The following is a 27,399-nucleotide window of genomic DNA, read 5'->3' on the forward strand; positions in this document are numbered from 1 at the left end:
TGTGTTTCAAAAACAGTAAGTGGAGAATCAGAAGCAGAGTAGGATGTGTTCACTGCTTCCAGTGACTATGGACAGCACACTGATGATACAAAACTAACCTCCATGTGGCAATGAGCTGAGAACAGAGCGTTCTCAAGACAACTCTAGCAAGGCATAGTTCCCAGCCCTCTCTTGAGAAATGAATCCTAAAATCCCTCAAGATAATAAGCTCATACACAGAAATGATTCCAAAATAGTTTCCCACATTCTTCATATAACGTGTTAGCGAACACAGACATATGCAGGACTGATTGGGGAGAGAAGCAAGCACAGCTTTGGGACCAGGCACCCTAGCTCCAGCAGTCTGGTAAGCAAGGCTGCCGAGTCACCAGCATAGATGACTAGATGACTCTGGGTATATCCCATGTAAATGGTGTGCAGAGGGTTAGGCAAGGCACATGGAGCAGTTCTATAATGCTAGGTGTTGTAGGACTAAGGGCCACCAACTCTCCAGCCCAGTTACATCTCGAGATGCAAAGCCATCTCTTAGTAGAGGAAAGGGCAAGGCAAAGAGCCAGTTCTAGGATCACCTGTGCATCCACTGCCAGTGCCACAGCTGGCATTAATATTCCTTCATACCCAGTTTAGACTGGACACAGCAGCTTTGTTTATACACTGGGAAAATTTTCCAGACTGTAGGAATTAACATATGCCAGAACATTTTAACAAGAAAACTGTGGCAACATATTCTCTGAATGTTTTTAAGGGTAGTGAATGTCTTCTGGGAGCTAGAACAAACGTACAAACGATGAACAATTCTGAGCTTCAGTCTCATGAGTCTATGAAGACAGTCCTTTTTTTCTAACTTGCTGGCTTATTAACAGGACCTCCATCATCATCATACTCATTAAGTTTACTTCCAGCTCCCCCAAGTTGTATAGGCACTGACTTGGTCTAAAAGATTTGATGTAAATTTCGAGCCCGAGTTTGTTGTTTGTTTTTGTAAAAATCTTACGTTCATCTTAAAAATGTATTTATTTATTTATTTAATTTTTGACAGGGTCTCACTCTGTTGCCCAGGCTGGAGTGCAGTGGCGCCATCTCGGCTCACTGCAACCTCTGTCTCCCAGGTTCAAGCGATTCTCCTGCCTCGGCCTCCCGAGTAGCTGGGACTATAGTCAAGCATCACCATGCTTGGCTGATTTTTGTATTTTTAGTAAAGATGGGTTTTGCCATGTTGGCCAGGCTGGTCTCGAACTACTGGACTCAAGTGATCCACCTGCCTCGGCCTCCCAAAGTGCTGGGATTACAGGCATGAGCCACTGCGCCTGGCCCTGTTTGTTTATTTTTGAGACTCAGTCTTGCTGTCACCCAGGCTGGAGTGCAGTGGCGCAATCTTGGCTCACTACAGCCTCCGCCTCCTGGGTTAAAGTGATTCTCCTGCCTCAGCCTCCAAGTAGCTGGGATTACCTGGCTAATTTTTGTATTTTTAGTAGAGACGGGGTTTCACCATGTTGGTCAGGTTGGTCTCGAACTCCTGGCCTCAAGTGATCCGCCCACCTCGGCCTCCCAAAGTTTTAGGATTACAGGCATGAGCAACTGCACCCAGCCTAAAAATTGATCTTTGAATAATAAAAAAGCCCCTTGTAGCTAAGCAGCTACTATGGTAGACAGCGCAGTTTTGTTGTTGTTTTGAGATGGAGTCTCGCTCTGTTGCCCAGGGTGGAGTGCAGTGGCGTGATATCAGCTCACTGCAACCTCCGCCTCCTGGGTTCAAGTGATTCTCCTGTGTCAGCCTCCTGAGTAGCTGGGACCAAATGCGCGCCTGGCTTTTTTTGTATTTTTAGTAGAGACGGGGTTTCACCATGTTGGTCAGGCTGGTCTTGAACTCCTGACCTCAGGTGATCCACTCATCTTGGCCTCCCAAAGTGCTGGGATTACAGACGTGAGCCACCGCACCTTGCCACCAAAAGTTCTATTGGATAGTGATGTCTACAGTTGTCCATGGTCCCCTACTGTTAAACCATTAGCACTAACCCCTACCCCCAACCCAGCCTCTTAAAAATGTCATTTGTAGCAATACTAAATCTGTCTAAGGAAAAGCAATTCCCAAATCCCAAATTCTGTTCATGGTGGTTCATAAAGATACAGTACAGAATCTCAGAGGGTTTTTTTTTTTAACTTTATTCAAGAAATTTTGTACTAAAAAGTTGTAAATTTCACGTTTAATTACCTTCTAAGCAAAGTACTAAGAATATTAAAAAGTAACAATAAATATAGAAAATAATTATGCCCATGAAGTCTCATAATTAAGTTATTCATCAACTGGAAAAATGTAAAAATCTTGAAATCACTTGAAGAGAAAAGTAAAGATGAAATATTTTTACTATGCATTTTTAAAAGGCATCTCTGCAATTTAAGTTTACCAATATTTAAAGACTATAATACAGTGTTCTGATCTATAGCTAATCTGCATGCATAGCACAAATACTCAAGCTGAGTGAATGCACATAGGCTTTGTTTAAAAGAACAAAAACAAAATCCTTTCCCTACCTAAATACCAGTAAACTGCAAGGCATTGATTAAAAACAAGACGAACAAAAATCACAAAGGATGTGTAAAAAATATGTATCACATATTGCAAACAAAATTTAAAAAGTTAATTAGAAATATTTCCCTTCTCAGCATTTTGGTAGGCCGAGGTGGGAGGATCACCTGAGGCGAGGAGATCGAGACCAGCTTGGCCAACAGGGGGAAATCCCGTCTCTACTAAAAATACAAAAATTAGCTGGGCATGGTGGTGGCGCCTGTAATCACAACTACTTGGGAGAGTGAGGCAGGAGAATAGCTTGAACCCGGGAGGCGGAGATTGCAGTGAACTGAGATCACGCCATTGCACTCCAGCTTGGGCAACAAGAGTGAAACTCTGTCTCAAACAAATAAATAAATAAATAAATAAATAATAATAATAAATTGGGAGAAATGTGAAACTTATACTTTAAATCAATACTCATAACAAAAATACAGTTCGGCTCCTTGTTAGGCCAGTTAAGTAAGAGTGATACAAAGTGGGGTAGGAAGAAAATTTAAGTCAATGAAAAAAATAGCTTGGAAGACAAGAGAGACAAGAAAGGAACTGGAGGCCAAGGCGGGTGATCACAAGGTCAGAAGTTCAAGACCAGCCTGGCCAAGATGGTGAAACCCTGTCTCTATTTAAAATACAAAAAAATTAGCTGGACGTGGTGGCAGCCGCCTGTAATCCCAGCTACTCTGGAAGCTGAGGCAGAGAATTGCTTGAACCCAGGAGGCGGAGGTTGCAGTGAGCCGAGACTGCGCGACTGCACTCCAGCCTGGATGACAGAGCGAGACTCCATCTCAAAAAATAAAAATAAAAATAATAATAAAAGGAACCAAGATAAGGTAAACAAGGAAAAAACACAGGAGAGTCAGGGAAAAGGAGAGTGCAGCGGGAAGGGCCGTGGGTTCTGACCCGTGCATATTATTTCACTGCTTTTGTTATACATGCTCATTCTGGCTAAAGATCCCAGAGACGTTAAAAATAAAGTGAATTTTCTTTGTAATTCTGATTTATTCATCAGTTAAACTTCTATTTATAAAACTTAAGAAGTCTTCATAAAATCTTTTGGATTAAAGATAATCAAAGACATATGCTTCTTTGGTCCAGACATAGTCCAGAAGTTTCCCACTCAGTGTTCCTTGACATAAATATTTAAGATTCTAAATATATGATCAGTCAAAAATCCTTAATAACACTAACCACATTCCAGAACTAGTTTCCTCAGCTGTGATCTCACTGAAGCAAATTCAGTACATAAAGCTGTGTGTTTAATTTGTTACTAGGTTTTGTCATTTTGACTTTGGATGCACAAGTCATAAGAGATCACCAGCACTGCAAAACTTTAAAAATAAAACAAAATCTTCCAACTTGTAAATCTGATGTTAAATTCAGAAAAAGGGAAGTGAAGGAAAGCTGAAAACTCCAAAAGGGGAATAAAACGCAACTTGACCAAACCATCACAAAATGGCTTAGAACAGGGGAAAATGAAGCAGCAAATTAAATTAGCAGCCCAACTGTTAGTTTCTTTTAAAAAGTACTGATACTCCCTTTTAAGGGAAGTTGTGCTAAGGCAATTAAGGCTTAGGTGTAATGATTAAGGACCTTTCAGCTACTTACCAGGAAAACGACACCAAACTACTAACAGAGACAGTAAGATGGTGAGGATAACTACATTTGAGACCTCAAATTGAGTACATAATAAAATCACCGATTGACACTATCTTTTACACACTACAATCACAGACATAGTTTCCCCTTTAATAGTATATACATACAGCAAGACTCCTTTTTAAAGAGCATCTATTAAAGGATTAAATTTAACATTTCCTAGCACCAAATAAATAATATATATATATGCACACATATACATATGTATGTATGTATGTATCAGTTTATTTTTGGATACCAAGTCATGGTATAATTAACAAAGATTTAAGGTCAAATGCATTTTAAATGCTAATATGGCATTTAGTAGAGTCAGACATTGAGTCACCCCAAAATAACTCAAAATGTTGTACCTAACATAAAATCTGAATCCTTAATATCCTCTAGAATACAATATTTCATACAAGGTGACAATATTAATGGCACAAATTTCTAAAGGATTTCTACAAATATTAGTACTCTTTCCATTTAAATACCAAAGTCCAAGAAACTAGCCTTATTTTTATTTTTATTTTTTTGAGACAGAGTCTCTCTCTGTTGCCCAGGCCTGAGTGCAGTTGTGCCATCTTGGCTCACTGCAACCTCCACCTCCAGGGTTCATGGAAATCTTGTGCCTCAGCCTCCCAAGTAGCTGGGACTGCAGGTGCGCGCCACCATGCTTTTGGTAGAGATAGTGTTTCACCATGTTGGCCAGGCTGTTCTCGAACTCCTGGCCTCAAGTGATCCACCCACCTCGGCCTCCCAAAGTGCTGGGATTACAGGCGTGAGCCACCGCATCCAGCCCTTATTTTTACAAATTGCCCTACCAATAGGAAAAATGTACCTTACAAGTTCATTTCCGAAAGAAAGCTCTGCCCAGACTTTCTCCATGAAGGAGCAACCATTTCTGTACTTTTTGTCAGGTGGGGAGAGGGGACCCGTGCTGTCCAAGATAATGACCTGAGAGGTCATGATCTCTTGTGCTTAAGAGTTCAAGACATCCTGAGGGGTCTGCTTCCTGAATATTTTATTTTTTGAGACAGAGTCTCACTCTGCCACCCAGGTTGGACTGGAGTGGCATGACCTTGGCTCACTGCAACCTCTGCCTCCAGAGTTCAAGCAATTCTCCTGCCTCAGCCTCCCGAGTAGCTGGGATTACAGGCACATGCCACTACACACAGCTGATTTTTGCATTTTTTAGTAGAGATGGAGTTTTACCATGTTGGCTAGGCTGGTGTTGAACTCCTGACCTCAGATGATCCACCAGCCTCAGCCTCCCAAAGCGCTGGGATTACAGGTGTGAGCCACCATGCCCGGCCCTTCCTGAATATTTAAAACCTTTAGCCATGCACAGGACTGAAAAGTTTTTCCCTTAGTATTTCATCAATCCTATTCAATTAAAAATCCTGGTAGGCATAAATTTCTTCTTATCAGAATATAAACAAACATTTTAAGTTTATACTAAGCTTGTGGCTTGGTGTGTGTGTGTGTGTGTATACGTGCGTGCATGTATAAAGCTGTTTAGGAAAAGTTTCTCTGAACAAGGAAATTATTAGGCATTTCCCAGTCACATTTGCTTGGTATGCAAAAATTGATTTCTGAAACAACTCCATTTTTCATTAACTCCAGCCTTCTTACTAAACTGCATTATATTTCCATTTTAAAAACTGAATTATTTACAGATATAAATACTTTCAATAATTTGACTGGCACAAGGAAAATACTGTTCAACAAGTCTACACCCTTAACATGTATTCTTTAAAAAGTGTTTTACTGTACAATTAAAAATTAGTATAAAAAACCCAACTCACTGGCAAAGTAGAAAGAAGGGCTTGTCTCCTTGTTGTATGGTAATTTGGGACATGCTGAATTTGGGAAATAGAAAGGTAAATTAGCCTTTTGAGGTGTGCATTTTCCGAATTTTCTGGAAAGGTTGACATATTAGTAATTTCTTTTTGTATTCATGCATAATTATTTTTATAAGAGATGACAAGCACTTTAAACACTGTTACAGAATTTTAAAAGAAAGAACTAAACCGGAAGACACTGTTCTTCTGTACTTAGCTTAGGTGTCAAGTTGTCATGCTGACTTGCTTAAAAGTGAAAGGAATAAAATAATTATCTAATAAAAAGACCAACATGGCATTCTACTGAACAACCTTGATATAAATCATGTACCAAAATGAAACAATATTTACCAAGTTTAATTCAACAGACACACAATTTTGCAAAACATTACTAATGGAGATGTCATTATCCTGAAAGATCATCTAGCAATGGATCCAAAAATTTAGGAACATTGCAAAAATATAAACATGAATATTATCATTTCTTATTAAAACATGTCTGCATAAAGGGATAGGGCATATGAGTGAATTTAAATACACCTGGAAGGATACACACAAAATGTTAAAAGGCAACTGTCAGGTGGAGGGATTATGGATGCTTTTCACTTTTTTTTTTTTTACTTACTGTATTTTCTTACTTATCTTACTAATCTGCATTAAACTACCAAAAACAAACCAAAACAGGATTCTGGATCTAACTCTTCCTAATGGCCCTAGTTAGAAAAGTTTATTACTCTTTCTGAAAGGTAAAAGCATCACCATAAAACAAAATTAGATGAATTAGAGGAGTAGATGTGAGGCTGGGCGTGGTGGCTCACATCTGTAATCCCAGGACTTCGGGAGGCCTAGGCAGACAAATCACGAGGTCAGAAGTTCGAGACCAGCCTGGCCAAGATGGTGAAACCCCGTCTCTACTAAAAATACAAAAATTGGCCGGTTGTGGTGGCGCACACCTGTAGTCCCAGCTACTTGGGAGGCTGAGGCAGAAAAGTCACTTGAACCTGGGAGGCAGAGGTTGCAGTGAGCCAAGATCATGCCACTGTACTCCAGAATGGGCGACAGAGTGAAATTGTCTTAAAAAAAAAAAAAAAAAGAATAGATGTGATAGGAAAAAAAAAAAAAAATTAACTTCTTAGAAGGGATGGGGTAGAGGCAATGATGAAAGTTAGATTAAGAGACATCAAAGAGGCCAGGCGCAGTGGCTCACACCTGTAATCCCAGCACTTTGGGAGGCTGAGGTGGGTGGATCACCTGAGGTCGGGAGTTCAACACCAGCCTGACCAACATGGTGAAACCTGGTCACTACTAAAAATATAAAAATTAGCCAGGCATGGTGGCAGGCACCTGTAGTCCCAGCTACTCAGGAGGCTGAGGCGGAGAATTGCTTGAACCCAGGAGGCAGAGGTTGCGGTGAGCCAAGATTGCGCCATTGCACTCCAGCCTGGGCGACAGAGCGAGACTCTGTCTCAAAAAGGAAAAAAAGAAAAAGAAAAGGAAAAAAAAAAAAAAAAAAAAGAGGCTGGGCACGGTGGCTCACACCTGTAATCCCAGCATTTTGGGAGGCCGAGGCGGATGGATCACGAGGTCAGGAGATCGAGACCATCCTGGCTAACACAGTGAAACCCGATCTCTACTAAACAAAATACAAAAAATTAGCCGGGCACAGTGGCGGGCACCTGTAGTCCCAACTACTTGGGAGGCTGAGGCAGGAGAATGGCGTTAACCCAGGAGGTGGAGCCTGCAGTGAGCCAAGATGGTGCCACCGCACTCCAGCTTGGGCGACAGGGCAAGACTCCATCTCAAAACAAAACAAAACAAAACAAAACAGAAGACATCAAAGAGATGAGGTTTTTGACAAAAGCCCTTTCTAAGATAGCTAGAAAGAGTACAAGGTCAATAATTTTTTAGAATGTAATAAATAACTCTCCTATTTGATCAATTTAACTGTTCAGTAATGTTAGCATATTTGTATTAAACATACTAAAAATTTAAAAACAATAATCAGGATTTCATTTTGCAGTCATTAGTGGTCTTATGTTTTCAATGCCTTTGGCTATGGCCATAACAACGAATGAGAAAAGGTGACATGAAATTGTCACCAACATCTGGGTGCACGTTCTGTTTGCATTAAATGTTTTAAAAACCTAGATAGGATGTAGCTTAAAAAAAGCACAATTCATACTCAAAGTATTTGGTTCCTTTGAGAAAATTTATGGCAATATATTTAATATATTTATAAAATACAAATCCTTCAGGGAAGATGAGTATAAAATTAACACTTCTATGTAAGTTTGTTATAGTTTATAAGAATGTACTTCAAATTTTGTTTATATTTGATATAATAAGGCTTTGAAAGTCTAATAATTCAAATAAGCCACTGAAGATTTAATGAAGAATGTGCTTAAGCAGATTAAATTATGGCTTATGATGGCATAGAACAAAACAATTCTTTCTGATGTTTTCTTTTTTTAAATAGAGACAGGGTCTTGCTCTGTCACCCAAGCTGCATTACAGTGGTGCCATCATAGCTCACTGTAGCCTCAAAGTCCTGGGCTCAAGTGATCCTCCCATCTCAGCTTCCCGGGTAGGCAGGACTACAGGCACATGCCACCATGACTAGACTTTTTCTTTTTTTTTTTTTTGGTAGAGACGGGATCTCCCCATCTTGCCGAGACTGGTCTTGAACACCTGGGCTAAGCGATCCTCCACTTCAGCCTCCCCAAGTGCTTGGATTACAGGTGTGAGCCACCATGCCCAGCTCCTACTGCCTTTTTAGGGTCTTAAGCACCCCAAAGGGAATCTTGATTAACTAGTGACAATCACAATAAGTCCACACCCTTGCTCCTAGCCTGCCTCCATACAGATAGCAATTAAATACCACCTGTGTAAACTGCAGGAGAGTAGTTCATATTTGGCTGAGTAACCTTCTCCTGGCATGAAAGAACTGGTTCTGGCCGGGCGCGGTGGCTCACGCCTGTAATCCCAGCACTTTGGGAGGCCGAGGCGGGCGGATCACAAGGTCAGGAGATCGAGACCATGGTGAAACCCCGTCTCTACTAAAAATACAAAAAATTAGCCGGGCGCGGTGGCAGGTGCCTGTAGTCCCAGCTACTTGGGAGGCTGAGGCAGGAGAATGGCGGGAACCCGGGAGGCGGAGCTTGCAGTGAGCCGAGATCGCGCCACTGCACTCCAGCCAGGGGGACAGAGCAAGACTCCGTCTCAAAAAAAAAAAAAAAAGAAAAAGAACTGGTTCTAATGACTAGTTCGTTCCAGATTTCACTGGACTTTAGATCTAGTGCTGTGTTTTATTTGCAACATTTCCTATTTGCCCACACATAAATGGACTTTGGGGTCTAAGGCCCCATGCTCTTCAAATGGACATGTTCTGGGAAGTAGTTATGAAAATCATTCGTACCTCAAACACAGTATTTACCCTATAGGCTGTTTCAAAATAAATGAACATTCATCCAAAAGATGAAGCCAGATGTTGGCAGTGAATGAACACATGGGAAGAAAGATTCTGCTGAACATTACAGTATTATTGCTACAATGTCTCAAAAGCACTGGTACACAAACATCTACTCTCCAAATGCAATGGAAATTTTAGCTCAAAAGTTTCACATCTGATTCCAAGGGGAGTATGCCAAAAAATGGAAGGAAAGAGATGTTTTTCCACTTGTTAAATCATGATGTATTCACCAGAAATGTACAAACAATCATAATGAACTTTTAACCTAGGCCTTTAGCAAACTGGAAAATTGTTAAAATATATACAAGTTGCATAAAAGCCAGCATGATGAATCAATCGTGCCTTTTCACGCATATTCAGTCCTGGTTAAGACAACTAAAGACAAGTCAAATGACATGGAGTCATAACCAAAATAATAAACCAAGTCAGTTTGTCAGTATCTTTTACAATTAAATTACGGATGGGCTTCTTGAAAAAAATGTTTTCCAAAATGTAGCAATCACACAATTTTTTTATTTAAAATGTAAAATCCACAATAAAAAGTTGAAGGTGATAATGTGGGAAATTAAGACTGGGCTTAAGTTTTATAAAACTAAACACCTTTGATGATGTACAAATTCCTATCAGCAGTGAGTTTTATGACAGACAAGAACCTCCAGGAAGAAAGCATAAGCTGTGGGTTACAGGTAATAGGAAGGATGATTGCTGCTGCCCAAGTCCTATTCTCATTAACCTACAGAATGTTAAAACTTTTAACACTCTGTTAAAAAGGACAGAGGTGATATGAAAAGTAGTAATGTCTCAAGAAGAGGGTTTGCCAGAAATCTGTAAATTCTTTTTTTTTTTTTTTTTTAAACAGAGTCTTGTTCTGTCGCCCAGGTTGGAGTGCAATGGTGCGATCTCAGCTCACTGCAACCTCTGCCTCCTGGGTTCAAGCAATTCTGCTGCCTCAGTCTCCTGAGTAGTCAGGACTATAGGCGCGTGCCACCGCACCCGGCCAATTTTTTGTATTTTTAGTAGAGACGGGGTTTCACCATGTTGGCCAGGCTGGTCTCGATCTCCTGACCTCATGACCCACCCGCCTTGGCCTCCCAAAGTGCCGGGATTACAGTCATGAGCCACCGCGCCCGGCCGTAAATTCTTAAATAACTCAGTTTTGCCTAGACATACTTGTTCAGGACATCTAAACTTAAAAAATAAAAATTTTATATTCTTAGTATTTCAAAAAGTTTAAAAGAGGTTTTAAAAATGAAATGTCAATGTAGCTGCATGTAACTGTAATCTCATCCTCATAGCAGTACACTTTTCAACTGTACAAATAAACCAAAATTATCCTCTACTCCAAAAAACCAAAAATGCAAATAGGAAAACTAAATGACACTATAGTTCTCAGAAATATTCAGAACAAAACATCTTAATGAAATCAGTACTATTTAAAAGCATATTCTGAAAAACATTTGAAGCAATCCATTAATTCTATATCATAAGATATACAAGTGGACATTTAATTTTAAATTATCAACAGTGAAAAATCTGTTATTTTGGTACTTTAGACAGCTGCTAAGTTGATCTACACAAATTTTTCTGTTTAGTCACAAAATGAAGATGGGTTTTTGCTTATTACTGTCACATATAAATACTGCTTAGTTTTACATAAAATACTTCTCATTTTCATTTCAGCATTCTGTTTACATTGGTTATAAAGTGTGAATCATGTCTAAAATATATCTAATATTACATAATATTCAACCACTTAAAATACAGCATGATGTAGAAACATAGCATTATCATTATAACAAACAGCAAAAACAAACAAACAAAAACAAACAAACAAAAAACCGAATGCCCGTGACCCACAGATCAAGTAGTGAAGCAGAATGTTTTCATGCTGAAAACGCTTTTATGCTTTTATTATTATAAAATTCTCTTGCACGTCATAGGATATACCAAAGCATAATACTGATGAGGAAGAGGAGAAAGGTACCTTTCTCCACAAAGATGCTTTGCCATTATAAACATCATTACATTTTAGTTAAAGCAGGAGAGAGATCTGAAGACCAGGTACAGAAGTAGAAACTATTTGCCAAGACTTATAAAGCAAGTCAGGCAAAGAAACGAGTTCATCTTTTCCTTCAGATTCTTGACCCTCAATGTCATAAAAGGTCAGGTTATTCTTAGAGTATGTTTTCAGAAACTTAAATTAAGAAGAGTCACACACACTGGAAAAGACAAACAAAGTGCTTCCTACCATACATCGCATGCGTCTGCTCATGAGCCCCGTACTGAGTTGCTGAAGAAGACACTAAACCAGGCTGGGCATGTGTTGGTGGTGCCATCATTCTAGCATTACCCTGTATTACAGGACTATAGACATGAGGATGCTGTGTTCAAACAAAAAATAAAGAAAGAACATCAATACTGCAAATAGAGCCAAGCGGACTTTAGTTAAGATTTTTAACTCCATGGTTTCCAGATTTCCAGAAACAACTGTAAACTCTCAAATCTTTCTTGGCTGTTTCCTCTGAACCTGTTACAATGATCAGTAACCTTTGAATATATATTAAAAAGGGTCCCCAAGTCCTTATCTATCTACCCTACCATCACACAAAAGCAAAAATTATAAAGGAAAATCCCTTTACCATATTAAAAACTTTTTTAAATGGTACAAAAATTAAGAGTTAGCCCTACCAGCCTTACCTGAGACTGATAATGTGGCACATGCTGAACAAGGGGTTGATTTGGGAACTGCTGAGGACTGTAGGCAACATATTGCGTGGAGTAAGCTGGTGGGGTGGCTGCAATCGGTGGGCCCGCTGCTGACGCTGGATGCATCATGGCACTCTGATGATGCTGGTCTTGCCGCTGTTGGGGCATATTTGGTACTGCAGAAAAAAAAGCAGACTGCCTATTAAACAGTATCTCCACAGCATAATACATGTGTTCACATGGTCTAGGAGGCTCTGAATGATTTGACCCTGCATCTGCGTCTCTGATGCCATCTCATACCACTCCCACTTCTGCCACTCTGGGTTGTCTGCGTATCATGCATGCTAGTCCTCAGCCTCAAACACCAGTTCCCAAATCCCAGCTGGGATAATTCTGCCTCATCCTTCAGGTGTCAGCTTGAAAGCAACTTCCTCAGAGAGACTTTCTCACATGGCCCTCAGACTTGATCAAGTCCCTGAAACAGACTCTTACAGCATTTTGAAATCACTTCTCATATGATATTTTCTGGGACAGGCACTGCATTCATTTTGAGAAAAACAAAAGTATGACCAAAGAGCCAAAACAGATCCAACACTAACTTTCTATCTTCCTCATTTCCTACCACCGAATCCTTGTAACACTTCCCATTCTTTCTCAAACCCAGTATAACACAGCACCATGTAGCATATAGCAGGTTTCTAAATAATAGTTCTTTTAAAAGACTACTCTATGTCTTATCTTAATCCACACAGGTGGTCTGCGTGTAAGGGCCTCTCCCTGTTACAACTCCAGTTAAGAATTCAGCTCAACTGTCGTCTCCAATGTGAGGTTTTTTTCCAGTTCCTCCAGCACAAGCTAGCTACTTTCCATATGCCTCTTTCCTCACACATTTCTTACAGCACTATTGTCTGAGACCTGTTTCTGGTGTGGCATTAACCAAGCCACTTCAGGAAAAGAATTATGGAATGACTGCTTACAACTAGGTATAAGCCACAAAGAATATAGAACTTGTTCATAAAATCCTAAGAACTGATTATATAATTAACTGCAAATTTGTGGCTAAACATTCACTGACTGTTGCTGAAATTTGGGAGAGGTCGTTACAAATTATTTTATCTATGTAGAAAAGTAAACCTGAAAATTTTTCTACATTTTATCTTGGATGCATGTATTTAAAAAGCACCTCCTTTTGGTAGACAAAAAGCCACTGAAAACTATCACTTTTATCAAATGAAAGTTTGTTCAATTATGCTCACTAACTGAGCTTAAACTATTCACTATTATTACTTTGTTACTTATTACCTTCCCGTATATTTAAAACAAATTAAAAAGCTAGTCAAGTATACTATGGTGCTATTATTTAGATATCGTGCATCTCCACCAATTTTCATGTTAAAACATGATCCTCAGGCCAGGTGCAATAGCTCACGCTTATAATCTCTGCACTTTAGGAGGCCAGGGCGAGCGGACTGCTTGAGCTCAGGAGTTTGGGACCAGCCTGGGCAACATGGGGAGACCCTGTCTCCACAAAAAATACAAAAATATTAGCCAGCCGCGGTGCTGTGCATCTATGGTCCCCGCTACTCAGGAGGTTGAGGTGGGAGGAACATTTCAGCCAGGGAGGTAGATGCCGCAGTGAGCCATGATTGCACCACTGCACTCCAGCCTGGGTGAAGAAGTGAGACCCTGTCTCAAAAAAGGGGAGGGGAGTGGACAGGAGGGGAAGAAAAGAAACCAAGTCCTTGACTCTGCCTGTTACTTGAAAAATGTTAAAAATATTTTTATCCAACACCTCAAAGGATTGGAATTTAGTAAAGGAGCCGAGTAAAAACTAACATACAGACAGCAGTAGCCTTCATATGTGGTACTTCATAAGTAATCAGTTAGAAGATGCAATGGAAGAGAAGTCCCTGGGTTACATTAACATTAAAAAAGAACCTACCTAAGGCATACACTGAAAAAAATGTACAAAACCTTAAGGATAAACTTTATTTTTATTTATTTATTTTCTTTGAGTCTCGCTTGGTTGCCCAAGCTGAAGTGCAGTGGTGCAATCTTGACTCACTGCAATTTCTGCCTCCTGGGTTCAAGCGATTCTCCTACCTCAGCCTCTGGAGTAGCTGGGACTACAGGGGAGCACCATGCCTGGCTAATACTTGTTTTTGTATTTTTAGTAGAGACGGGGTTTCACCAGGTTGGCCAGGCTGGTCTCGAACTCCTGACCTCAGGTGATCTGCCCACCTCCGCCTCCCAAAGAGTTGGAATTACAGGCGTGAGCCACCGCATACAGCCAAGGATAAACTTTAATATGCTACTGAAGGTATACTTTGTTCTTGAACAGGAAGACTCAACATCATAAAGACATCAATCATTTCTTCTCAAGTTAATTTATAAGTTTATTGTGATTCTGGCCTGCCATGGTGGCTCATGCCTGTAGTCCCACCACTTTGTAAGGCTGATACAGGCAGACTGCTTGAGCTCAGGAGTTCGACACCAGCCTGGGCAACACGGTGAAACTCTGTCTCTATAAAACACACAAAAATTAAGCCGGGCACGGTGGTGCTCGCCTGTAGTCCCAGCTACTTGGGAGGCTGAGGTGGGGAGATTGCCTTAGCTTGGGAAGTGAGGCTGCAGTATGCCCAGATCATCCCACTGCACTCCAGCCTAGGTAACAGAGCAACCTTGTCTCCAAAAAATTAAAAAAAAAAAAAAAAAAAAATCCCTAAGTTTATACTGACAATAAGAATCAACAACAAAAAAACCCATCTCATTGGTTACCTTTGGAGGACAACAGAAAACCAACTCATTATTTTGAAGACTGCCTTAAAAAGGGAAATGATTAATATTTTAAATTACTCTTCCTCAGGGTAACCAAACAGCTGGATATGGTAAAGTTTTTCTTTATAAAAATATTCCAGGTAATAATTGAAGAAGGGATGAAAGAAAAAGAATGTCACCATTCTGTAACCCCTAAGGAAATAATGGATCTTGGGCTAGACAATTATCATCAATGGCTGCTAAAAGACAACAATAAAAAAAGTAAGGCACTAAAGGGAAATATTATCTCCTAGATAGGTAAAACATCTAGGAACTCATTGGCTACTCCTATCAGGAAAAAGACTGGTTACGTTACATGACTCCTCACTCAAAGTACATACATCTGTGAAACACGGGAAAAAAAAAATCTTATCAAGCCTCCATTATCTACTATCTGTTTACAAAGATTACAGGGGACAGAAGTCTACTTTAAATATCAACACAGGGATACAGTCAGCAAAATTCAGATGGTGGGAAAAAAAATACAAGACAAGTTGGATTGTACAAAGATACGAAGAAGACAAAAACTAAGGGAAAAACTATAATTAAAACTATGAGGGCTGAGTGCAGTGGCTCACGCCTGTAATACTGGCACCTTGGGAGCCAAGGTGAGCAGACTGCTTGAGCTCAGGAATTCAAAACCTTGTCTCTACAAAAAATACAAAAATTAGCCAGGTATGATGGCATGCACCTTTAGTCCCAGCTACTTGGGAGGATCACCTGAGTCCAATTGGTGGAGACTGCACTGAGCTGAAATCATGCCACTGCACTCCAGCTCAGGTGACAGAGTTAGACTCTGTCTCAAAAAACAAACAAAAAAACCTATCACTTGGCTGGGTGTGATGGCTCATCCAGCACCCCACTAAAGTGCTGGCCTGTAATCCCAGCACTTTAGGAGGCTGAGGTAGAAAGATATCTCAAGCCCTGGAGTTTAGGACCAGCCTGGGCAAGATAGCAAGATGGTGAGACTCTGTCTCAAAAAAACAGACAAAAAACAAAGAAGAAGAAAGACAAGACAAGAAAAGCTGGCAAGGTGGCATGTGCCTGTAGTCACAGCTGCTTGAGAGGCTGAGGAGGGAGGAGCTCTTGAGACCAGGAATTCGAAGCAGCAGTGAGCTATGATTGCACTACTGCACTCCAAGCCTGGACAACAAAGCGAGACCCCATCTCAAAAACAAAAAACAAAACCAAAACCGACTTCAAGATACACATTAAAATGTTGATGGATAAACGGATGCAATGTCTAGAATTTGCTTCAAAATAATCCAGTGGACTATATAAATAGCTTAAGAGACAATGGGTAGAATGAAACATGACTGGCCTAGGTTATTAATGTCTCAAAACATTCATAATAAAAAGTTACCACAAGGCTGGGAGTGGTGGCTCACGCCTCTAATCCCAGCACTTTGGGAGGCCGAGGCGGGTGGATCATTTGAGGTCAGGAGTTCAAGACCAGGCTGGCCAACATGGTGAAACCCCATCTCTATTAAAAATACAAAAGCTGGGCTACTTGGGAGGCTGAGGCAGGAGAACTGCTTGAACTCCAGAAGAGGAGGTTGCAGTGAGTTGAGATTGTGCCACTGTACTCCAGCCTAGGCAACAGAGCAAGACTCCATCTCAAAAAAAAAAAAAAAAAAAAAAGTTACCAGAATATGAAACAATCACAAAAAAAAAAAGACTTCAACACATAAACAAATCCAATTTGCAAGCCTGATTTGGACCCTAATTGGAACAAATTAATTGTAAAAAGATTTATCTTTTCTGTGGGATTTTTTTTTTCTTCTTTTTTTAAAGAGGGAGTCTTGCTCTGTCACCCAGGCTGGAGTACAGGGGCACGATCTCAGCTCAACTACAACTTCCACCTCCCAGGTTCAAGCAATTCTTCTTCTGCCTCAGTCTCCTAAGTAGTTAGAATTACAGGTACCTGCCACCGGGCCCAGCCTAAGATATATTTTAAAGATCACCTGGTTTTAAAAAGGCAACTGATTTTTTTAGTAGTAATTTTAGAGTTCATATGGAAAAATAAACAAAATTCAAGGTAATCTGAAAAAACAAAAAAATCAGTCTTGGCAGTGAGTGGATGAGAAGGTAGTCCTATTAGATTAGTGAAGCAGAGTGAAAAATCCAGAAACAAATTCAACCACAAATGGACACTTGTTATATGATAAAATGACATTTCATAACAGTTTGTATGACCATAATGGAATTACATTATTATCTATCTGTCTATCCATGCGCGCGCGCGCACGCACACACACACACACACACACACTTGCACTTTAAATACAGTGTCTCCTTCTGTCACCCAGGCTGGAGTACAGTGGTGCACTCACAGCTCACTGCAGCTTTAAACTACTGGGCTCAAGCAATCCTCCTTCCTCAGCCTCTCAAGTAGTTAGGACTACAGGTGTGTGCCACCACACCCAGCAAATTTTAAAATTATTTTGTAGATATGGGGTATTCCTATATCACCCAGGTTGGTCTTGAACTCCTGGCCTCAAGCGATCCTCCTGCCTTGGCCTCCCAAAGCTCTGAGGTTACAGGTATGAGCCGCTGTACCTGGTCAATATGATATACTTAGTAGATGATAAAAAAGTATTTGAACATAATCCAACAACCATTCATGATCAAAAAGAAAACCCACCTCTCTGCAAATCAGGAACTGAAGTAACACCTAACTCTATGCTTAATAGTGAAAGACAGTTTCACCCCTAAGAATGGAAGCATGGCAAAATCTCATGCTTTTTTCAGTAACACACCAGTACAGTAAGGCCAAAAAAAAAAAAAACACCACCAACATGGTGATTAGATCATGACTCTATGTTTAAGTCTTAAAGGACTGCCAGAAACAGTGGGCTTACCAATGCATCAAGATACAGGATCAAATTAAAAAATCAAGTGCATCTCTATTTACGAATAAACAAACAGAAGTTTTTAAAACATCACTCACAACAGCACAAAACAGATGAAATACTAAGGGATAAATTTAAGAAAGTGGCACAAAATTGATACAAAGAAAACTAGAAAACACTGGTGAAACTTAAGACTTAAATAAATGGAGCAGTATATGATGACATCAATGAAGATTCCATATTGTGAAGATATTTCTCTCAGAACTGATACAAAGATTCAGTGCACAATCCTATGCTGATTCTAAAATTTATTTGGAAATTCAAAGAATGCAGAATAAGAACAATTTTGATGAGAATATAACTGGGAGACTTACATGAACTGTCTTAAAGGTTGATTACAAAGTAACAGCAATAAAGAGAGAATTGGCATAAGGATATTTAAGATCAATACAACGAAACAGTTCGCAAATAGACATATATACATATATGGTCAACTGAATTCAATAAAGCTGGGCACAGTGGCTCATGCCTGTAATCCCAGAACTTTGGGAGGCCGAGACGAGCAGACCACCTGAGGTCAGGAGTTTGAGACTAGCCTGGCCAATATGGTGAAACCCTGTCTCTACTAAAAATACACAAACAAAATTAGCCAGGCGTGCTGGCAGGCGCCTGTAGTCCCAGCTAGTTGGGAGGCTGAGGCAGGAGAATGGCGTGAACCCGGGAGGCGGAGCTTGCAGTGAGCCGAGATCCGGCCACTGCACTCTAGCCTGGGCAAGAGTGAGACTCCATCTAAAAAAAAAAAAAAAAAAATTAGCTAGGCCTGTAGTGGCGGGCACCTGTAATCCCAGCTACTCAGGAGGCTGAGGCAGAATCGCTTGACCCCGGAAAGTGGAGGTTGCAGTGAGCCAAGGTCACACTACTGCACTCCAGCCTGGGTGACAAGATTTCAAAAAGAGAAAAAAAAAATAAAGCCATCAATGGAAAACAGAGGCTGGTGCCAGAGAAATTGAGTAAATATTTATGGTGGAGAAAATGAAGCTCGACCTTTACATCACACCCTACACAAAACCTAACTGAAATCAAGCATACACCTAACCATAAAAACATTCATAACCTAGGGTAGGTAAAAGATTTCTTATTATGATACAAAAAAGCATGAACCTTAAGAGAAAAGCTTGATAAATAAGGCTTCATTAAAATTAACAATACTGGCTCTTCAAAAAAACCGCAGACTGGGAGAAAATATTCACAATACCTGTATCTGAGAAAGGACTTGTAACCAGAATATATAAATAACTTAAAATAATTTACTAAAAGTAGTAACTTTACTTTTCACAGTAAGAAAAGAAACATGATTTTTTTTTTTTTTTTTTTTGAGACAAGGTCTGGCTCTATTGCCCAGGCTGGAGTGCAGTGGTGCAATCTCAGCTCACTGCAGCCTCGATCTCACCTCCATCACCCCTCAAACCCCTCACAACCTCGCTCAAGCGATTGTCCCACCTCAGCCCCCCAAATAGCTGGGACCATGCTTCTGTGCCTGGCTAATTTTTCTTTTTTTTTCAGACACAGAGTTTTGTCATGTTCCTCAGGCTTGTCTCAAACTCCCGGCTCAAATGATCCATCCAGGTTGGCCTCCCAAAGTGCTGGAATTACACGCATGAGCCACTGCACCCAGCCAGAAACACTGAGACAAAAAGAAACGTTAGGACGGGCACAGTGGCTCACACCTGTAATCTTAGCACTTTGGGAGGCCGAGGCGGGTAGATCACTTGAGGTCAGCAGTTAGAGACCAGTCTGACCAACATGGTGAAACCCTGTTTACACTAAAAATACAAAATTAGCCAGGCACGGTGGCGCATGCCTGTAATCCCAGCTACTTGGGAGGCTGAGGCAGGAGAATCGCTTGAACCTGGGAGGCAGAGGTTGCAGTGAGCCAAGATGGCACCACTGCACTCCAGCCTGGGCAACAGAGTGAGATTCCATCTCATAAATAAATAAATAAAATGAAAAAAGATTTGAAAAATTTACTAAAAAAAAGGTTGACAGCCAAAAACACACACACACATGACGAGGTGCTCCTCATCAGTCATCATCAGGGAAATGCACATTTAAGATCACAGTGAGGTAACCCTATGACACCCATTAGACCTACTGAAATTAAAAAGATAAGACAATACCAAGAGTTGGCAAGGATGCAGAACACTTGGAATTTGCATATGAACCTGATCAGTTGGAATGTAAAATGATACAATCACTTTGGAAGATTGCTAATTTCTTATTAATTGAAATATGTATTTACCAGGCAGTGTGTGGTGGCTCACACCTGTAATCCCAACACTTTGGGAGGCTGAGGCGGGTGGATCACTTGAGGTCAGGATTTCCAGACCAGCCTGGCCAACATGGTAAAACCCCGTCCCTACTAAAAATACAAAAAAATTAGCCAGGCGTGGTGGTGCGTGCCTGTAATCCCAGCTACTTGGGAGGCTGAGGCGGGAGAACTGCTTGAACCCGGGAGGGGGAGGTTGCCATGAGCTGAAATCACGCCACTGAATTCCAGCCTGGGCAACAGAGTGAGACTTCATCTCAAAAAAAAAATTAAAAAAAAAAAATAATAAAATAAATTAAAAAAAAAAAATAAAATATGCACTTACCATACCTCAGCAATTCCAATTCTAGGTATTTAACTAAAAGAAATAAAAACACAAATACTTGTACACAAATGCTCACAGCAGCTTCATTCATAATAGCCACAAGTTGGCAATAACTCAAATGCCCATCGACTAGTAATGGGTAAATTAACTGTGGTATAATCATAAAATGAAATGCTACTTAGCAGAAAAAGGAATACGCTGGCTGGGCGCAGTGACTCACGCCTGTAATCCCAGCACTTTGGGAGGCCAAGGCGGGTGGATCATTTGGGGGCAGGAGTTTGAGATCAGCCTGGTCAACATGGTGAAACCCCGTCTCTGCTAAACAAAGAAAAAAAAAAAACCACAAAAATTAGCCAGGCGTGGTGGCGCGTGCCAGCAATCCCAGCTACTTCGGAGGCTGAGGCAATAGAATTGCAGACCAATTCTGGGAGACAGAACAAGACTCTATCTCAAAAACAAACAATAAAAGGAATAAGCTGATATTAACATGAAGCTCAAATTACTACACTGTTTAGGACACATATATGAAATTATATACCAAGCTTGTCCAACTTGCGTCCTGGAACGGCTTTGAATGTGGCCCAACACAAATTCATAAACTTTCTTAAAACATTATTAAGTTTTGCTATTTTTTTGTTGTTGTTCATCAGCTATCATCAGCGTGTTAGTGTATTTTATGTGTGGCCCAACACAATTCTTCTTCCAATGTGACCCAGGGAAGCCAAAAGATTGAACATCCCTGTTATATGCTGTTTGATTCCATTTATTAAAAAAAAAATCTAGGGGCTGGCTGAGGTGGCTCACATCTGTAATCCTAGCACTCTGGGAGGCTGAGGTGGAAGGATCACTTGAGCCCAGGAGTTCAACACCAGCCTGGGCAATATAATGAGATGTTTCCATAAAAAATTTTATTTAAGTAAAAAAAAAAAAAAAAAAAAAAATCTAAAAAAAAAAAGAAAGAAAAAGAAATCTAGAGAGGATAAATGTAATCTACAGTAAAAGAAGGTAGATCACTGGTTAACTGGAGCTAGTGGTAATAAAGTACAGTTGGACAGAGAAGAGGAACAGGCACAATGTTTTCCATCTTCACTGATGAAGCAAGTACTTACATGAGCAAATGTATTTGTCAAAACTCATTAAAATGTAAACATAAAAAGATGAGCATTTTATTGTATGTAAATTACAGACTAATAAAACTGGTTAAAACATCTTAGATAGTCATTTAGAACAACATAAATTGGATTCACATTTTATACTTTAAGATAAATTCTAAAATTAGCCAGGCTTAATGGTACAGGCTGGTCTCAAACTCCTGAGCTCAAGTGATCCTCCCACCTCAGCCTCTCAGCTTCCCAGAGTGCTAGGAGGCAGGCAGATCACAAGGTCAGGAGTTCAAGACCAGCCTGACCAACCTGGTGAAACTCCGTCTCTACTGAAAATTCAAAAATTAGCTGGGCGTGGTGGCACACCCCTGTAATCCCAGCTACTCAGAAGGCTGAGGCAGGAGAATCGCTTGAATCTGGGAGGCGGAGGTTGCAGTGAGCTGGGATAGCGCCACTGCACTCCACCCTGGGCGACAGCAAGACTCCATCTCAAAAACAAATAAACAAACAAGAGGAAAGGAGTCTTTTCAACAAATGAGGTAGGGACAATGGATATCCACAAGCAAAAAGAAAAACCTGGACCACTACTCTCATATCATATACAAAAATTAACTCAAAAGAGATTGTAGACCTAAACGTTAAGAGCTAACCTATAAAATCATAGGAGTTTTATGGGAGTTTCATAGGGGTGAATCTCTGTGGCCTTGTGTTAGGCAATGCTTTGTTTGATATGACATCAGGAGTGCAAGCAAGAAAATAAAAAACAAACAGATAAATTGAACTTCATCAAAATTAAAAACCGTGTTACAAAGAACACCATCAAGCAAGTAAAAAGATAACCTATAGTCTGGGCACAGTGGCTCGCGTCTAAAATCTCAGTGCTTTGGGAAGGTGAGGCAGGCGGATCATTTGAGGTCAGGAGTTCAAGACCAGCCTGGCCAACATGGTGAAATTCCGTCTCTACTAAAAATACAAAAATGGGCCAGGCACAGTGGTGCACGCTTATAATCCCAGCCACTCTGGAGGCTGAAGTAGGGGGATCGCTTGAGCTCAGGAATTCGAGACCAGCCTGAGAAGCGTGGAGAAGCTCCATTTCTACAAAAAATACGAAAATTAGCCTGGCGTGGTGGCGTATGCCTGTAGCCCTAGCTACTTGGAAGGGTGAGGCAGGAGAATTGCTTGAACTCAGGAAGCGAAGGTTGCTCCAGCCTGGGCGACAGAGTGAGACTTCATCTCAAAGCAAAACAAAAATACAAAAAACCACAATAACACTTCATAACCACAAGAATGGACAAAACCCAAACCAAAGACAGTATCGGTTATTTATAAGGACGTGGAGAAACTGGAACACTTGTACATTACTGAAAGAAATACAAAACGATGCAGCTGCTTTGGAAAAGTTTGGCAGTTCCAACACAGCAATTCCTCTTCAGGAGAAATGAAAATCTAAGGCCACATGGAAAAAAAAAATTATTTATTTATTCTTTTGAGATAGAGTCTCACTCTTTCACTCAGGCTGGGGTGCAGTGGCGTGATCTCAGCTCACCGCAGCCTCCGCCTCCCGGGTTCAAGCGATTCAGATGCTCCTGCCTCAGTCTCCTGAATAGCTGGGATTACAGGTGCACGCTACCATGCCAGGGTAATTTTTGTATTTTTAGTAGAGATGGGATTTCACCATGTTGGCCAGGCTGGTCTCAAACTCCTGACCTCAAGTCATCTGCCCACCTCAGCCTCCCAGAGTGCTGGGATTATAGGCAAGAGCCACTGCTCCCAGCCTCATATGAAAATTTGTACATGAATGCCCACAGCAGCATTACTCATTACCAGAAAAAGGAAATAACCCAAATGTCCATCAACTGATGATAGGTAAAGGTGGTATATTTAGGCCAGGAGCAGTGGCTCACACCTATAATCCCAGCACTTTGGAAGGCTGAAGGAGGTGGATGACTTGAGGCCAGGAGTTCAAGACCAGCCTGGCCAACATGGCAAAGCCCTTTGTCTACTATGGTTTTTTTTTTTTTTTTTTTTTTTTTTTTGAGACGGAGTCTCACTCTGTCGCCCAGGCTGGAGTGCAGTGGTGCCATCTCGGCTCACTGTCAGTTCTGCCTCTCAGGTTCATGCCATTCTCCTGCCTCAGCCTCCTGAGTAACTGGGACTACAGGCGCCTGCCACCACACCTGGCTAATTTTTTGTATTTTTAGTAGAGACGGGGTTTCACTGTGTTAGCCAGGATGGTCTTGATCTCCTGACCTCGTGATCTGCCGACGTCGGCCTCCCCAAGTGCTGGGATTACAGGCGTGAGCCACCACGCCCAGCTATCCCTTTCTCTACTATTAATAAAACTACAAAAATCATCTGGGCATGGTAGTGCATGCCTGTAATCCCAGTTACTCAGGAGGCTGAGGAAGGAGAATCACTTGAACCTAGGAGGTGGAGGTTGCAGTGAGTCGAGATCCCACTACCGCACTCCAGACTGGGCAACAGAGTGAGACTCTATCTCAAAAAAAGAAAAAGAAAAAAAAAAAAGGTTAAAAAAATATTATTATTATTTTTTTTTAAGTTAGGTCGGGCATGGTGGTTCACGCCTGTAATCCCAGCATTTTGGGAGGCCGAGACGGGTGGATCACCTGAGGTCAGGAGTTCGAGACCACCCTGGCCAACATGGTGAAACCCTGTCTCTACTAAAAATACAAAAATCAGCTGGGTGTGGTGGCAGGTCACTGTAATCCCAGCTACACAGGAGGACGAGGCAGGAGAATCGCTTGAACCTAGGAGGCAGAAGTTGCAGTGAGCCGAGATTACACCATTGTACTCCAGGCTGGGCAACAAGAGAGAAACTCCATCTCAAAAAAATAATAACAAAAACTTATCCTGGTGTAGTGGCAGACACCCGTAATCCCAGCTACTTGGGAGACTGAGACACGAGAATCGCTTAAACCTGGGAGGTGGAGGTTGCAGTGAGCCAAGATCACACCACTGCATTCCAGCCTGGGTGACAGAGCCAGACTCCGTCTCAAAAAAAAAAAAAAAAAAAAAAAAGATTGAAATACTATCACATGTCACAACATGGATGAGCCTTGAGAACACAGGTGAAAGAAGCCCGTCACAAAAGGCTACACATAACATGATACTATTATAATGACATATTCAGAATAGGTAAATCTGTAGAGAAGAAAAATAAGATTCGTATGCCTAGGCTATATGGAGGAGGGGGAAAGAGGGGAGCGAAGGGGAGTAACTGCTAAAGGGTACAAAGTTTCTTTTGGTGGTGATTAAAAGGTACTAAAGTTGATTGTGGTGATGACTACACAACTCTAAGATTATACTAAAAACCATGAAACAGTATACTTTAAATGGATAAATTTCATGGTATGTGAATAATGTCTAAATAAAGCTATTTTTAAAAAATAAACAAATGTAAATGTGCAAAAGTAAACATGTAAGGATAAATTTAAAAATTGTAATGATCCCCTACAGATGACGGGATGAGGGAAGACACGAGTGGACAGGACTGGGATATAAGCAAGACTTCTCTGAATGCATCTTTGTTTTTTTGAGATAGGGTCTTGCTCTGCTACCCAGGCTGGAGTGCAGTGGCACAATAACAGCTCACTGCAGCCTCTACCTCCTGGGCTCAAGTGATCCTCCACCTCAGCCTCCTAAGGAGCTAGAACTACAGTTACATGCCACATGCTCAGCCAATTTTTAAATTTTTTTGTAGAGATGGGGTTTTGCTATGTTGTCCAGGCTAATCTCAAACTCCAGTGCTCAAGCGATCCTCTCACTTCATCAGCCTCCCAAAATGGTAGGATTACAGGCGTGCGGACATTAAGCCCAGCCTTCATGAATGGCATCTTTTTACATAATTTTCACTTTAAAAGCATACAAATAATTTGCAGATGAAAAAATAGCTATCTCTAAATATGAAAAACAAACTCGACTGGATTAACTACCTATTTATCACACTGTCGATGTAACACTTAGCAACTTTAGAAGTTAGTACTGTGGAATTAACAAGGATGTCACACTCTGAAAACTGGCACTTAAAGAATTACTGAAACAGATACTGAGAAAAACTAATACTCCAAAGACATCTCAAAATTTATTCTGTAGTCTAACAATTAGATAATAATAATTTTGAAGATACTGTATATACTCTGTATGAAAATGTAAATAAGCAGACCTCTAAGATGGTCCTTGATGATCTAACTCCTGTTTTCAGTCCCCTCCCATGCTGTACACCAGGGTCACTCTGTATGACCAACAGTGTAGAACATTAATTGATGATATGCCACTTTCAAGATTAGGTTGTAAAACATGCTGCAGCTTCTGTTTGGGACTGTTTCTCTGAACTATGCATTTTGGGAGAAGCCAGCTGCCACGTCATGACTAGGGGCTGTGAAGCCCACGTGGCCGACCAACAGTTTCGAATTTGAATGCACATCCTCTAGCCCCAGTTACCCCTTCGGATAACTGCAATCCTAGCCAACACTGTCAAAAGCTTCATAAGAGACGAGACAGAAACCACTCAGCTAAGCTATTCCTGGATTTCTGACCCTCAGGAACTGTGTGAAATAAGAAATGTTTGTTTTAGTAGCTAAGCTTTGTGATAAATTGTTATGCAATATCATAATAGTTACTATTTTTAGTAACCAAAGCTTCAGTGTAAAAGAATAAGAGATAAACCATGAAGTCATAGTAAAAAGTAAAAATCTTACAATGTTAACTTGACTTGGAAATATTAATTTAAATTTCTGATTTTAAAAAGTTCTCTCTCTTCCTTTCTTCCTTTCTCGTCTCACTCTATTGCCCAGAGCTGGAGGGCAGTGGCACAATCTCGGCTCACCACAACCTCAACCTCCTGGGTTCAAGTGATTCTCCTGCCTCAGCCTCGCAAGTGGCAGGGACTACAGGTGCACGCCACCACACCCAGCTAATTTTTGCATTTTTAGTAGAGACAGGGTTTCATCATGTGGGCCAAGACGCTCTTGAACTTCTGACCTCAAGTGATCTGCCCACCCCAGCCTCCCAAAGTGCTGGGATACAGGTGCCACTGCACCTGGCCTACAGTGATATTTCCTAGTTTAGTCTGGAAAATGCCTAGAAGCAATACTGCAACAATAATTAGCGCCAATGACCAGATAATGATTTTAAAATACTATTTCCCAGCAAAAAGAAATCAGGGTACCTTGGAGGGATAGCTAATCAAGGCAATAAAGTTTTGCAGGAGCCAACTTGAATGGGTTCCCATTCATCAAAGATGGGACAATGAGAGTAACAAAAAAGAATACATGATACAATGAATATATAAAAATCCATGCATTCATAATACTTTTTAAAACAGTAAGAATAAATAAATAAGAATGTTGGGAGAGGATACACCCTTTAAAAAAACAAAAGCAAAACTTTGTGGGCACTGTTGGGAAGTAACAAGGGCACCAACTCCTCACTCTGAAAATTGAAAACAATTAAGAATTTATCCTGTCTTTCTTGTACAAATTATTTCAGGATAACCAAATACTCCCAATTGAAAACAACAGTCCTTTACAGAATAATTCCAGCTAATAAACACAGAAGAAAGCTAGGAATTCAGAAATCACCCTTTACAAACCCCCAATTGCAGTGGTTTTCAGTGTATAGCCCTAGACCAGCGGCATTACTTGGGAGGTGGTTTTATAAATTGCAATAGAAATGGAAATTCTCAGCCTATGCCCCAAACCTACTGAATCAGAAAATCTGGAGATGGGATCAAG

At 40.7% G+C, this 27,399-nt stretch overlaps 1 protein-coding gene across 20 annotated transcripts in view; it reads right to left on the bottom strand.

The window, feature by feature from the left end:
- The window catches only part of ATXN2 (ataxin 2), a 155,529-nt gene that overhangs the window by 8,551 nt on the left and 119,579 nt on the right, over positions 1-27,399 (bottom strand). For 9 of the 20 annotated variants that reach the window (XM_021922948.2, XM_021922950.2, XM_021922947.2 and 6 more), the window contains 4 exons: positions 20,544-20,576; positions 12,215-12,399; positions 11,766-11,898; positions 6,013-6,066 (listed from right to left, as the gene is read on the bottom strand). In XM_021922948.2, coding sequence (XP_021778640.2) covers positions 6,013-6,066; positions 11,766-11,898; positions 12,215-12,399; positions 20,544-20,576 — 405 coding nt within the window. The remainder of the gene's footprint in view (positions 1-6,012; positions 6,067-11,765; positions 11,899-12,214; positions 12,400-20,543; positions 20,577-27,399) is intronic. The other 11 variants (XM_021922934.2, XM_021922933.2, XM_031650759.1 and 8 more) reach the window with 3 other exon arrangements.

This window comes from Papio anubis, chromosome 9 (genome assembly GCF_008728515.1).
Source record: "Papio anubis isolate 15944 chromosome 9, Panubis1.0, whole genome shotgun sequence".
Taxonomy (NCBI): domain Eukaryota; kingdom Metazoa; phylum Chordata; class Mammalia; order Primates; family Cercopithecidae; genus Papio; species Papio anubis.